Source organism: Artemia franciscana, chromosome 5, assembly GCF_032884065.1.
Source record: "Artemia franciscana chromosome 5, ASM3288406v1, whole genome shotgun sequence".
In the NCBI taxonomy this organism is placed as follows: domain Eukaryota; kingdom Metazoa; phylum Arthropoda; class Branchiopoda; order Anostraca; family Artemiidae; genus Artemia; species Artemia franciscana.
The window spans coordinates 11139538-11154042 of NC_088867.1; the positions used below are offsets into that span (position 1 = coordinate 11139538).

General features: G+C 34.6%; 1 protein-coding gene across 1 annotated transcript in view; it reads right to left on the reverse strand.

Moving 5' to 3' along the window:
• LOC136026975 (exocyst complex component 8-like) overlaps window positions 1-14505 on the reverse strand; it is a 73607-nt gene that overhangs the window by 9121 nt on the left and 49981 nt on the right. Inside the window, exons 10-11 of the mRNA XM_065703846.1 lie at window positions 13579-13689; window positions 9171-9291 (exon numbers count right to left, since the gene is read on the reverse strand). Of these exons, the coding sequence (XP_065559918.1) occupies window positions 9171-9291; window positions 13579-13689 (232 nt within the window). The remainder of the gene's footprint in view (window positions 1-9170; window positions 9292-13578; window positions 13690-14505) is intronic.

Consider the following 14505-nt stretch of genomic DNA (forward strand, 5'->3'; position numbering starts at 1 on the left):
GTCAAGCGTACAAATGTGAGGTTTATGACCGTTGGTCTGAGTGAAGTAGCAGCCTGTAATAAAGTAGCTATTGCGCGATGAGCATGTTGACAACCAGCACTGATTTGAATCCGAACTGATTCGCATCAAGTTCACAGTTTGCATCACAGCTTAGATAACAATACAGTAATGGAAACTCGATTTATTTTTGGGACACAGTGCGCGGTAGCCATGCTAGCGGCTGGAGACAGGAACCCACAGCGTAGATACCAATAGACCTCCCAAGCATTTTCACCGCGTATGCAACAAAAGAAAATTGCGTTCCCGCCTACGGTGATGTAGTACGATCTACGTGTCAGATCGCAGGCTTGGAGGAGGCACCAAGTTCAGAGCTCTGTACCACCAAACGCTTCTCATGGGCAAGATAGGATTTTTCATAACTGTATTGGTATCCAAGCTGCGGTTTGTATTGATATGCGGCAGAAGAATGTATTTAAATAGCTTACTTAGATTGCTGACAACTGTAATTGGTCTATAAGAATTACAATTCAAGGGGTCTTTTCCGTATTCCAAATAGAAGCGACAGTTCCGCATTTATATGTTATTTTAGTTATATTTAATTATGTCTCTTAATATATATATTGCATTTTATTTATATTTTCTTGTATTTTTCTGCTTGTATTTTTTTTTCAGCTCTAAAAATTGCTAATTATTATTTAATTGTTATTAACCATTTTTTTTCTTTGTTGTTTCTTCTTTGCTTAGAACACACTTTTCTCCTCCAAGACCGAAATTATTGAAATGGGAGGATTTGTTGTTTTTCCTAACAAATATGAATGGTTATTTTCTCCGACCGAAATTAGCAGCAAAGCCTGTTGGGTGAAATATAGCGTGTACTCTTTTGCAAAGATAAGAGAGTTTTTTTTTTGAGCTTCGAGTCATGGTTTCTCGAAACCTCGAGATCAGGATCAAGGGTGATCTCAAAATCGGGAGTCATATTCTCAACTATCTGAGCCAGAATCAACGTTTGGATTTATTTGGCAATATTTTGATCCATTAACATACACAAACAAAGGGGATTCCAAAGATCGGTTTCCTTACCGACACTGCCAGTTATATACAGTACAAATTACCACTCTTATTTTACAGTTCGTGGCAACGAACTGTAAAGTAAAGAACAACTCGGCCCAATAGAAACCGAAACTCTAAAAAAGAAATTTTGATAACAGTAAATACATCAAAAGGGTTAGCTTTTTACGCTGATCCCAAACATAAAAAAGTCCATTAAATTTAATGATACCCATCAAAAGCTGCGAGCCTGAGAATATTTGCCTAATTTTGGAAAAACAAAAATAACGTCATTAGGTTCAACGTATCAGAGAAGCCTACTGTAGAGGTTTCTTACTCTAATTTTTATTTTTTTTTTTTTTTTTTTGCAGAACAATCATCATGGATGCGTATTTGTTTTTTGCTCTGTTTTTTCAGGGTTGATGGTGTCGAACCAGTGGTCTTAGAAGATCGGGAGAAACCTCATTCGAACGGAAACAAAAAGTTATAGTGTTCTTTTTATGCGCCCAAAAAATATTGGAGGACACCTAGCCCCCCTTCCATGCCCATTTTCCCCCAAAGAAATTCGATCAAAACTTTATGACAGCCGTTTAATTCAGCTTAGTCGAAAGGCCCAATAGCTATGCTTTTGGTGATTACATAAACCTCCAGAGTCCCTGGGGAAAGGGCTGCAAGTTTTGCAATTTGCCCATACTGATCACATATAGTATTTGTTATTGGGAAATATTCACAAATTTTTGGGGTTAATTTTCTGCGGGGAGGAGGGGGATTTTCTACAGGGAGATCTGTTAATAATGTTACGCGAGAGGAGTGAAGGGGGAATAACATGATTTGAAAGAGTCAGAAATTAAATTTAAAGAATAATTGTTTTAAGCTGAAAGTAAGGAACAACATTAAACCTTAAAACGAATAGAAATTATTCTGTATATGAAAAAATTGCCACTTCTAAACCCTCGTTCTTTACGCTAAAGTTTGATTTTTTGTCGTGATTCTTTAAGGAAGACCACTCAAACACAAGGGCTGTCGATTTTGAATTAGATTTATTTTTGAAAAGCTTTAAGGCTCCAGCGTAAAGAGCAAGGGTTGATGGGGTTTCGGTTCGTTTAGAATTTTTATGTTGCTCCTTACTTTCAGTTCAAAAAACGTGTTTTTTCATTTAACATCTCTTAGGAAAACAGCAGCCGTGATTATTTAAACAAACTATTAGACGTGGGCCGTAATTTTTTTTTCCTAGTTTATCTTCCTAGAAATAAATAATATTTGACAAATAGTGAAAATAATAACGAGAAAATGTAAAAAAAAAAATTAAGAAACTAAGAGCTTGTGTTTTTTTTTTAGCCAATGAAAAAGAAGCGAAGGAGAAGACAAAACGGATATTTTGGCAAGAACCTCAGCCGAGCTGTCGTCAGCACTCAACACCCAAAAAGAGGGAAGGGAAAAAAGTTAAATATAAAACAAGAAAAAATTATTTTATGAAGTAAACTGTAACTGGAAACAACTAAGTTAAACAACTACGTTTTAACTACGCCTGTCTAATAACCTGATTTGTGCTAATATGATCAATTGATCTTTGTTTAAGATGAGAAGAAATGTTAGATTATTCTCTTCGTATTAAATTATCATGGTTTTTACAAACATCTCAATTATTCTTTTTATTTTACTGTTATTTGATGTTTATTGTCAAACAGTTCTTTTGTCTAGAAGTTGTGTCTATAGCAAATGTGGTCTTAGAACATATTTAAATATATAATCAAAGAATAACCAGTTAAAAAAGGAATTAGTCATATATCAAACTTTAGAAAAATGCAAAGGACGGAATAGAAAAGAATTATCAACCTCAAGGAGCATAACCCTGTGCAAGGTTTCATTAGTAGGTTACGATAATGACTAGGTATGGACAGGCTGGGGTAATTATCTTATCAGGTAGATTTAGTATATAATATAGATACTTTAGATGATAATAAATACTGAATTCAGGAAGAGATTCATTTTTAGAAGAAGCCTGTCTTATTATTACGCAGAAAAGGTACAGTTTTTTTTTGTTCTTTATATGACGCGCAAAAAAATTGGAATGTCACGCTCAGCTTTTAGAAGATCATCAGCAGAGGCGTAATTTCGTCAGAATCCAGGGGGAGGGGTATAAAGTTGGAGCTAATTTTCTTAAACCAAGTAAAATGACAATGAGAACTGAAAAATGAGCCATATAATACAATAAAGGCAAAGATACACTAAAGGAAACTGACCCGTTTCTCTGGATGATTGAATTATGCAGGCTTATCTTAGTTTTGACAATTATTTTTGAATAAACCTGATTTCATCTGAGGGTTAAATTACGCCCCTGGTCATCCCCCTCTCGAATTTTGAGAAACATCAGTTTCAACAAGAAAAAGGACTAAGGGCCGTGGAACATATATGTAATACGGAATAAGAATCGCTAATGGTTCTGTGTGTTTCTTATTTTTCTAACATCATATTTTTGTCATTTTATGAAGAAACTTTGCAGGTCTCATTGCAAAAAATTTTCTAAAACCTAAAATTTTTTCAATAATATCCAGTCTGATTAATCATAGGCAGCGTAATAGCGCTGCCTATGTAAAGAGTGATGTGGGCACTATGTTTTTTTTTTAGCGTCTTTGGCCAGAGCACTTCGCATCAAAGGACTTATCGTAGGAACTTCGAAAGGGCTCATTCGATTGAATTGAAAAAGCTAGTGCCCTTTTTAATGGTCAAAAGTGATTGGAGGGCAACTAAACCCCCTCCGACGCCCACCATTCCCCCAAACACATCAAATCAAAATTTTTAGACAGCCCTTTTGTTCAAATTAGTAGAAATTTCTGGAAACTATGTATTTGAAGATTATAACCACCCACATCCCTCAGAGCAAGGGTTGTAAGTTATGCTCTGAGGGCATATAAGTTTTATTAATAAGGGTGATCGTATAAGTTTTGGAGGGGGCTCATTGGAATAGTAGTCTGAAGTTCTAGTGCCAGAAGTTCTACAGATTCAGAGTGATCGGAGGGTGGACACCCCTTCCCCACACCTCTTACTTTCCCGAAATGCATGTGATAGAAATTTCGAGATTGCCATTTGTTGCCGTAGACACTTCTAAAAAGGCTCATTTGATTGGATATTGAAGGGACTAGTGCCCCTTTTAATAGTCGAAAGTGAGTAGAGGGCAACTAACGCCCCTACCACGCCAACCATTTCTTCAAACAATCCAATCAAAAATTTTATATAGCTATTTTTTTCAACGTAGTTAAACGTCCCAGAAATTATATCTTTGAGGATGACACTCCTCCCTGTAGCCCTCAGGGCAGTGGTTGTAAGTAATGCTCTAGGGGCATATAGTTTTTATAGAAAGGGTGGTCGTATAAACTTCGGATGTGGCTTATTAGATTTGTAATCAGAAGTTATAATATCCTTCTTAAGATTCAAAGTGATCGGAGGGCAGATACTCCCCCCCCCCCCCATCTCGTATTTTCCTAGAATGCATAAGATATATATTTTGAGATGGCCATTTCTAGTCGTAGAAACTTCTAAAACGGCTCATTCAATGGGAGATTGAAGGGGCTAAGGCCTCTTTTAATAGTCAAAAGTGATTAGAGGGCGACTAGCCCCCCCCCCCTCACACCCACCATTTCCCCAAACACATCCAATCAAAATTTCGAGACAACTATTTAGTTCAGCGCTAGGATGACTTTGAGGATGACACTCCTCCCTCCAGCCCTCAAGGCAGGGGTTGTAAGTAATGCCCTAGGGGCATATAGTTTTTATAGAAAGGGTGGTCGCATAAACTTCGGATGTGGCTTATTAGATTGGTAAGCAGAAGTTCTAATATCCTTCTTAAGATTCAAAGTGATCGGAGGGCGGATACCCCCCCCCCCCGCCATCTCGTATTTTCCTAAAATGCATAAGATATCAATTTTGAGATGACCATTTCTTGTCGTAGAAACTTCTCAAACGGCTCATTCAAAAGCCCTTTGGGCAAGTGCTACAAGTTATGCCCTGGGGGCATATAAAGTTTTCAAAGAAAGGGTGGCCGTATAAAGTTCAGAGGGAGCTCATTGGATATGTAATCAGAAGTTGTAGTACCTTTTTAAGATTCAAAGTGATCAGAGGATGGATACCCCCACACACACACACACTGTATCTAATAAAATATTTTATATGGCCATTTGTTGTCGTAAAAACTTCAAAAAAACATTCGGTTGGAAATTGAAAGGGCCTTTTTTAATAGTCAAAAGCGTTAGGAGGCAAACAAGCCCCCCCACGCCAATCAATTCTCAAAATACATCTAATCAAAATTGTGTGGGAGCCATTTTGTTCAGCGTAGTTGAAAGGTCTGGAAATTGTGTTTTTAAGGATGATACCCCCCACAGCGGTCAGCGCAAGGGCTGTAAAGTTAGGCCCCGAAGGCATATAAGGTTTTTTATTGAAAGGGTGGTCAGATAAACTCTGGATGGGGCTCATTGGACTGAAAATCAGATGTTCTAGTTCCCTTTTTAGGAGTCAAAGTGATCGGGGGTATCCGCTTCTCTCCCCCCCCCCTTCTGCGTTGTATTTTCCACAAATGCATCCGATAAAAATTTTGAAATAGCCATTCGTTCAAACATAGTCCGAAGATCATATAATAAGGCCTTTGAAGTGGACAGAATTCACCAAAGTTTGGGGGTATGGGTGGTAACTTATACCTCAGGGGTGTATAAGGCTTTTACGGAAGAGGTGGTCTTGTGAACTTTAGAAGAGGCTCATTTGATTTGAAATGTATAGTTCTAGTTCCTTTTTAAGAGTCAAACATGATAACGAACAACTAAACCCCCTCCGTGGCATCCTCTTTTCCCAAAACTGAAATTGTGAGATAGCCATTTTGTTACCAATAGTCCAAAATAATATAACAATGTCTCTAGGGTGTAGACGACCCCCCAGGGCCCATTGGCAAGGATTGTAAGTTATGCCCGGGGCATAACTCGTTCAGCCTTGCTTTTGTTCAGCCTTGCTGAAAGGTCCGGGAATAATGTCTTTGGGGATGTTAAACTCCCCACAGTCTTCAGGAGAAGGGCTCTAAGTTAGGCAATTCGTTCATTGTTTTCACCTAGTATATGTTATTGAGAAAGGTGTGCATGTTTAAGCTTTACTTTCCAATAAGAAGAAAAATATTCATATGAGACATTCAGAGATTGTTGAGAGGGGCGTTGAACTAAATCAAAACACGTTATGTGTATACGGATTGTCAAAAGGGGGCAACTCAGGAATAACTGAGTATATTAATTTGGAAAATTCAGGAAGTTATGAGAGAGATTATCAAAAAAGCAATATTTGCATGCTAACAATACTAAAACAGCTACCACCACTTCTACTACCACACTTCTCCATTTACATAGTTACGGGGAAATTTGAACTAAATCAAAAGACCCTGCATGCATGCACACTGTCAAAATACCGTATCTCAGGGATCGATTTGGGCATTCAGTTGGAACTTTTAGAAAATACTTTAAGGGAAGATAACATCACCAAAAGGCAGTATGTTGCACACTGTTGCTAATACTACTGCTACTGCTACATTTACTACTGCTGCTACTACTACTTCTGTCGCAACTACTTGTAAGGCTAAGAGCATTGAGATGAAAATTTCAAGAAGTATATGAAAATACAGGTTATCAAAAGGAAATACCAGCAATTCCATAGCAATGGCTAATTGTATCAAGGTGAAACGTCCAGGATTTGATGAGAGGGATGTCCAACTGATCATAGGTAATAGGTTGATAATACTGCTGCTAACAGTCCTACCGCTATTCAATACTATTTCTAGTAATATATCAAAACTACTACTGTGACTCCAGTTACGACTATGCATAAGGGTACGAAGGTAAAATTTTCAAGCAATTTTGAGGGAGAATGTGAATTGAATCAGAACACGCCCTCTGTATGCAGGTTGCAAAAGGGTGTAACAGTAATATCTTCGGAACAGTTTGGGGTGTGAAGTTGAAACTAAAAGGGCTTGTTGTTAGGGATGTTAAACTAACCAAAAGAAATATTTGCATCCTAATCCTACTGCTTCTACTCATACCACTGCCGCTGTTACTATTATTACTCCTATTACTACTACTGCCACTAAAGCTTACGCTACTACAATTAATTTTACTACTACTACTACTGCTATTAAAACTAAGGATACTGTGGTGAAAAATTTGGAATATATAGAAACTGTACGGAACTAATTTGAAACAAACTATGCACACAGAGGTTGTCAAGCAGACGCATCAGAAATGCTTCGAGACTGGTTATTGGCATGAACATAGCTGAAATTTCAGCGTGTGTTGAAGAAACCAAAGGTGTCATGCGCATACTGCAACTAATGCTGCTACAACTATGCTACTGTGCAAGCTAAGGGTATTAAGTGAAGCTTTTAAGAAATATTTAGGCGGATGTTGAACTAAATCAAAACAAAATATGAGCGTGTGGACTTTCGAGAAGGGAGCAAAGCAATATCTGAAGAGCAACATATTATTAATTTAGACCTTTAAGGGTAAGTGGTGGGGGACTTTAAACTAGCCAGATGGCACTATATGTATACTTTTAATACCACCACTACAGTTACTGTAACTAATGACGCTAAGGGTATTAAGATGAAGCTTATAGGGAACGTTTAGGAGTTTCAATTAAACGAAAAAAAAATGTATGCATTCAGGTTTTCAAAGGAGCATATAATTAATATCATAGGCAGCACCGCTCTATAATAGCTAGGAATATCATTGAAACTTTTGAAAAAGCTAGTTCGATTCAAAATTAAAAGTTCTGGTGCCCTTTTTAAGAGTAAAAAGAGACTGGAGGGCAAGCAGCCATTATCACAAATCCATTCATTTTCCAAACACATCCAGTCAAAATTTTGAGACAGCCGTTTTTCTCAGCATAGTAGAACGGTCCAGAAAATATGTCTTTAGAGGTATGAGGCATGTCAACCCCCCACAATTATACAATTGGCCCATTATTCTTTAAAAGTGAATATTGCACTAAAATAACTCAAAAGGCATTATGTTTATAGTTGCCAATAAGACACCTCAGAAATATGTCGAGAACGACTGGGAGTATTAAGTTAAAACTCTTGGGGATGCTACAATGGCTTCTTCTGCTCTAACAATTTTAATAAACAAAATACGTTTGACATATTTTCAATTCTCTTACTTTCATAAAGAAAAATTATCAAAACTTTAAGGAATAAATATCAGTATATGTAAATTAAACCCACCATCCGCGGCCATTTGTTTTTGTTGTTGTTTTTTGTTTTATTTGTTTTTATTATTTTTTATTATTTTTATTATTTGTTTTTTGTGTTCTGGTCTTGAGAAGGCATGAGGGTTATTAGCCCTATTCATGTTAATTTTTGCTCTTTTTGAATTTGACTTGGCTATTTATTGTAATCTCGGTTCGTTCTGACTTTAATTTATCTATTGTTAGTGATTTGTGGTAGTTTTACGCTTGGAAGATCATTTGACATTATTTCTGCCCATTCTTGACTGGAGCTATTTACTTTTCTTTGAAAAACTTGTTTTGTGTAAAAAGTTTCTTCAATTAACTATAAAAAAGGTCCAAATATTTCGACTTCACGTCCAGAAGCCTTTATCAGCGTAAAAAAGATACATATAAAAACTAAACTAAATTAAATTAAATACAACATATAAATTAAAGAAAAAATCAAAATACGAACAAAAAACTAAAAAACTAAAATCTTAATAATATTCAATTTGACAACTATTAAAATTATTGTGAATGGAAAGGCAGTGTCGTCTAAGAAATTAAATTATAAACACTCAATCGCTGAAGAAGAAGAGCAAATATCATCAGCATTCTATTGAATTTATTCCAGAAGCCTTTATCAGCGTAAAAAAATATACATATAAAAACTAAATTAAATAGAATATATAAATTAAAGAAACAATCAAAACATAAACGAAAATACAAAAAAACTAACATCTTAGTAATATCCAAGACGACAACTATTATAATTATTTACAAATGGAAACGCCGTGCAGTCTAAGAAATTAAATTATAAACACTCAATTGCTGAAGAAGAAGAAGAGCAAAGATCATCAGCATCCAATTGGAATTATTACAGGATGACTCACCTTTTATGAAGGAGTCAAGGGAAGACTTTACACCAAGATCAAACATTTCAGATTTGAACTTGTTTGCTGCTGCTAAATTTAAAAGATTTACGGCTTTCCACGATTCTTCCTGGGCTCGAACCTACATAGATGAGGTAAATTATATGTTCGGCAAGTTTAATCAAGTTATCACATTAATTTGTGATACGCAAACAGGTAAATACATTTATCGATGAAGTGGAAAAGAAGATTAAAAGACATTTAGCAATTAAGGCAGAAAGCGATTAAGAAAAAGACACACCAAATTAGTAGAAAGCAATAATTTTTTTTTCTTTTTAGTTTCAATTCTATAAGAGAAAAAGAAAATTTAGCGGAAATTGTTCTCTTAGGAGCTCCGATTAAGATAACCTGAAGATGTTGGAAGTAGTACAGACGAGACCACTAATACCCACCCACCCCCCCCCCGCTTGTCAATAGCAAAAGCTAAAACTTTTTTACCGCCCAATAGTTTTCTTGAAAGAATAAACTTCTGTCAAAAACGAACTTCCCAGGGTTACGACCAAACTTTTTGAGGTAGTGCAATGGTTCCATTAAAATGGTTTTCAAACTAAATATGCAATTTTCCCACCAAGCAGTCAAGTTACGCTATGTTAAGTGTAAGCTTTCAAACTTAAACGAGTCCTTTCCCACTAGGCTAACAAAAAATTCCAACAATGATCATATTCATAGCCTAACATCATCTACAATCATCACAATCAAATTATTTCAAATTAAAAATGCGGAAAAAAGATGCAGATTCAAGTTCTTTTCAAACGTAAAAGGCTTTTTAGGAAAAGTGTCTTTTACAGAATTGATTAATTGCTTATCCCGAAATTCTATTTTGCTGCTTCTGGGCTTATACAACTTATAATTCTAAGCAGGGCTCGACTTTATTTAGCAATACCTAGATTTCGAGCAAAACCAACCTAATTTCGCTCTATATGATCATATAGCGTAAAAAATTCTTAAAAGAGAGTATGCTACCAGGAAATATTCTACGATGTAGTGTGAAAGGGCCATAAGTCAGCCTCAAATAGGACCCTGCCTGCAGTACCCTCTGGAAGGTGTTTTACGATGTCTCCTAGTAAGTCACAGAAGTGTTGGGAGCCCTACTAGGAGAGCTTCACTGTTGTGCATCAAATTTTAAAAGTAAAGTTCAAAAGTTCAAAAGGGTGCATCAATGTGCCAAAAAGTACCAGATAAAGGGCTTTTCGAGATTCACTATCACCCTTACCATCATAAATAAAATGACTGATCGTTCTCGCTTCTTAAAAGTAACGTCATCCTGGAGAAAGTTTTGAAATTTTTTCGTCTTTGGACTGATTATTAAAAATCGAGGAATGTCGTTATTTGATTTTCTAACACAGTGCAAAATTAATGCCTTAATTTAGTATAAATAATGGTGTCAGGGAAACATGTTGACATATTTTTCAAATCACAAAGAAACAACATTTTTTCTATTGTTCTTGCAAAAAAAGAATTTTTAAAGGATCATCAAGAAAAACACGGGATAACATTATTAAACTCCATCTCGATAGTGACTAGATGAAAAATTGATTGAATATAATAATTCAACGGTGATGCTAGAATGATAGACTATCATAAAGAAGTAAAATTAATCATTTCTATACAACGGTGAAAAAGTTATGCCAGCTTTGTCTCTCTCACAGAGACAATCTGTCTTGGCTTTAATCTAATTAGGTTTTCAAGTCTTTTTTCACTTCGACAAAATTTATCACTTTGACCCGACCGGCCTGGGAACTCCCTTGGCAAACTAACAATTGATTTCAAATCTGGAAAAAAATAAAAAAATACTAGTAGCCACTAAGCTCTCATGAACTAATGCAGTTTCAATCAACCAATAAATACAAGTGAAATGGAAAAAAATAATAAAAATAATTTACAAAAACACATAAAAACACCATGATTGTTTTTATTTTTCCTAAATATATCAATCTTACAGATACAAAAAGAATAATAAATCAGAGCTGCCTAAAGATAAACCATCAATAATTCACAGCCTAGTAAATTTCTTTTAAATTCTTTTAGAATTCTAACATTAGCATTATTCTTCATATCCACTTTTTAAAACTTGGAGGAGCATAAAGACATTCTCTCTCCTCCTGGAAAGATCTGAACCAGCTTATGTAGAGGATATGAGTCAAATGAAAGTGTAAAAAAACTCTAAAATTACTGAAGTCGCTGATCTTTAAAGGAAAGAACAGCCACTTTTTTCCTCTGAAGATTTGTATTCACATGAATGCATATGTCTATATTTTGTGAGCCAACTTTAAATTACGAAGGACAGTGAAAGCGAAATGATTTTTCAATTGGTTACAGGAAAACTTACACAGCCAAATCTATCTTTTGAAAAACGCAAGAATAGAGAAGTCAATTTTAAATGAAAAGCCCCTCCATATGAAGTTTTGCAGTCCATATGTATTTCCGCCGAATTTATCATAAAAGAAACGTTGGTAAAAAAAAATCAGTATAAGATAAGCTAAAACACGTGGCATCAAAGAGTTTAAGAAGATTCACCTTTCCTTTGAAAGTGTAGTTGTCTTTGGGGTTCAACAGAGTGTCGATGTTTGAATTTTTACGGACGAAGAGCGCTTTCAATTTTAGCTATTTGATTTTGCTTATTTTATTTTCACAGTTCAATATGGCAACACTGACGGAAATGTCTTTGGTACTTAAAAGTTGAAAAAAAAAACATCAGATTTCGCTCTTATCCTCAAATGCACTAAAAATATCAAATTGACAGTAGATACAAAATATAGTTGACACTAAGTTATAGAGGATAAAGGAAAATTGAAAAAAAAATTCTAGTAATTATTTTATTTCGAAAACGAAGTCACAATTTTCAGATACTAATAGATCTATGATAGGTCCAGGTGACACCAAAAAAATGGTTCATTTTGATGTCCTTGGTACTTAAAAGTTGAAAAAAAAAATCAGATTTTGTTTTTATCCTCAAATGCACTAAAAATATCAAATTGACAGTAGATACAAAATATAGTTGACACTAAATTATAGAGAATAAAGGAATATTGAAAAAAAATTCTAGTAATTATTTTATTTCGAAAACGCAAGTCACAACTTTCAGATTCTAATAGATCTAAGATAGGTCCAGGTGACACCAAAAAAATGGTTTGGTGACACCAAAACCACTTTTATGTTTAGTCAAAGATATCAATTTTCTGTACAGCAGGATTTTCCTTTTTTACAGTTTAGTCCATTTGGAGATGAAGCGTTTATAAGTTCTTTTTAATACTTTTGTTTTAATCGTTTCAATTTAGTCGTTTCGTTTCGCAAAGTCGCAAGTTCGTTTCGTGAGTCGTTTCGCAAAGAACATTATATCTGAACATTTAAAAAGAAAATTAAGCAGTCCGAGTAAAACACTGGAGCCAATAAATTAAAGGTTAATTAGCGCAAGGACTTTGCTTTAGACTACGAAGTAAATGAATCCTAGTCTGGGTGAAAGAGAAAGAATGAACCAGAGGATTCTACACACGTTTCAAAACTTCATAATACATTAAGACACAAGAGAGAAAATAATCCCACCTTGGAAAGGTTCCATTGGGACAATTAATTGACGAAATCTAAGAGGAAGATCTAGCCCAGCCTACACAATTACAGTTCAAGTTCAAGTATAATTTATTACTAACAAAAACAAAGACTAAACTACTAATAGCCACTATTTAAAAAAAAGGCAAATCGAGCGGTTACTTACATTTTATAACAAATAATTAACAAAAGAAGAAACGAAATCCCATAACTAAAATATTGCCTAAATTTAATAAATTACATAACCAAAAATACCCCTATTACCAACCTCTCATCAACCATATTTCAATAATAACATTAGTGAAAAAAAAATAATGACAACGAATAAACAAGAACTGTGAATCTTTTCCCAATAAACATTTTTGCAATTTACTTTTAAACATTTCAAGGTGCTTAGCCACCCAAATACTCTCTGTGATAGAGTTCCATAAATGAAGCTTTGAAAATCTCACAGGGAAACAGGCTCTAGTTCCACTTGAATACGTGACAACAAAATCATCAGCATGACAAACTTTTATTATTATGGAGAGATTTATTATCACTACACGAAAAATATTATTATTATTATTAATTATTATTAATTATTATTAATATTATTAATATTATTATCATTATTACTACACGAAAAACCTCTGGACTTAAAGAATTTCAACATTGATCAGCGAAATTCTTAACAGGTAACCGCGTTACCTATTAACTATTACGCCTACATTAAGCACTTCCAGTTTGTCAAAGCAAGTTGAAGTGTTATTCACCTCTCCTATGTATCCCCCGATAAGAAAATAAGAGAATTATATGAAAACATATAGAAATACGAGCTTACCATAGTTGCATCAAGGAATTTAGCTCTTGTAGCTCTAATACATTGATCCAAGGGTGATCGTATTTGATTTTCAAAATCAAATGTCAAGTCAAATCCAACCGCTTCAGCATGCTAAAAGATATTTAATAAAATATAAATATATAAAAAAAAATAAAAAATAAAGATATTTAGAAAAATAAAATAATGCAGCTATGTAATGAATACTACAGCAGTCTTGGAGTATACTAGGCGTCTTGCAAAAAAAAACATACATAGACACTTCTCTAAATCAGAACATATACATCGCTTTTGTCTTATTTTGAACCCCCTCCTCCTTTTATTAAAAATGCAATTGAAGCCTTGTTTTGTCTCTCTGAAGTCTTCATAATACTAGTGAAGTTTTGTTTTATTTCTGCTGCGATGAATCTTCTGGTGTAGAATCTGCTGAATTCATCAGATTGAGATCAGAACTTTCAAAACCACCGAAGAATTTCTTGTGTAAATTCGCCTTCATTTTGATTAACAAATCATGTTTTCATGTGACTTCGATTTAAGTAATAGTTATCATCTTTTGCGTATGCCTTCCTTTGAAGACATATGCTTCACCAACTTCTTCAGCACTTCTTCATCTAACATGTGCTAAATCAATTTCAATCTACTTTTCATTTTAAGATTTGAATATGACTTTATAATGCTCTACTACATGAGATTTATAATCCAAAATTACAATGTTTTTACATATTTATATGTTATGTTCATATGGGATTTTTATATGTTTTATTTCTTCTTCTTTTATTTTCTCGTTTTGTAATGAACAAAAGACACAGATCGACTATGTGATTCCACCAAACTCTGGGTATACATAAAACCCCAAAAAAATATGGGTATAAAATAAGAATCAGAAGGTAAGTCAATTTTGTTGCAAAATAAACTCCTATGGTGCTGCAG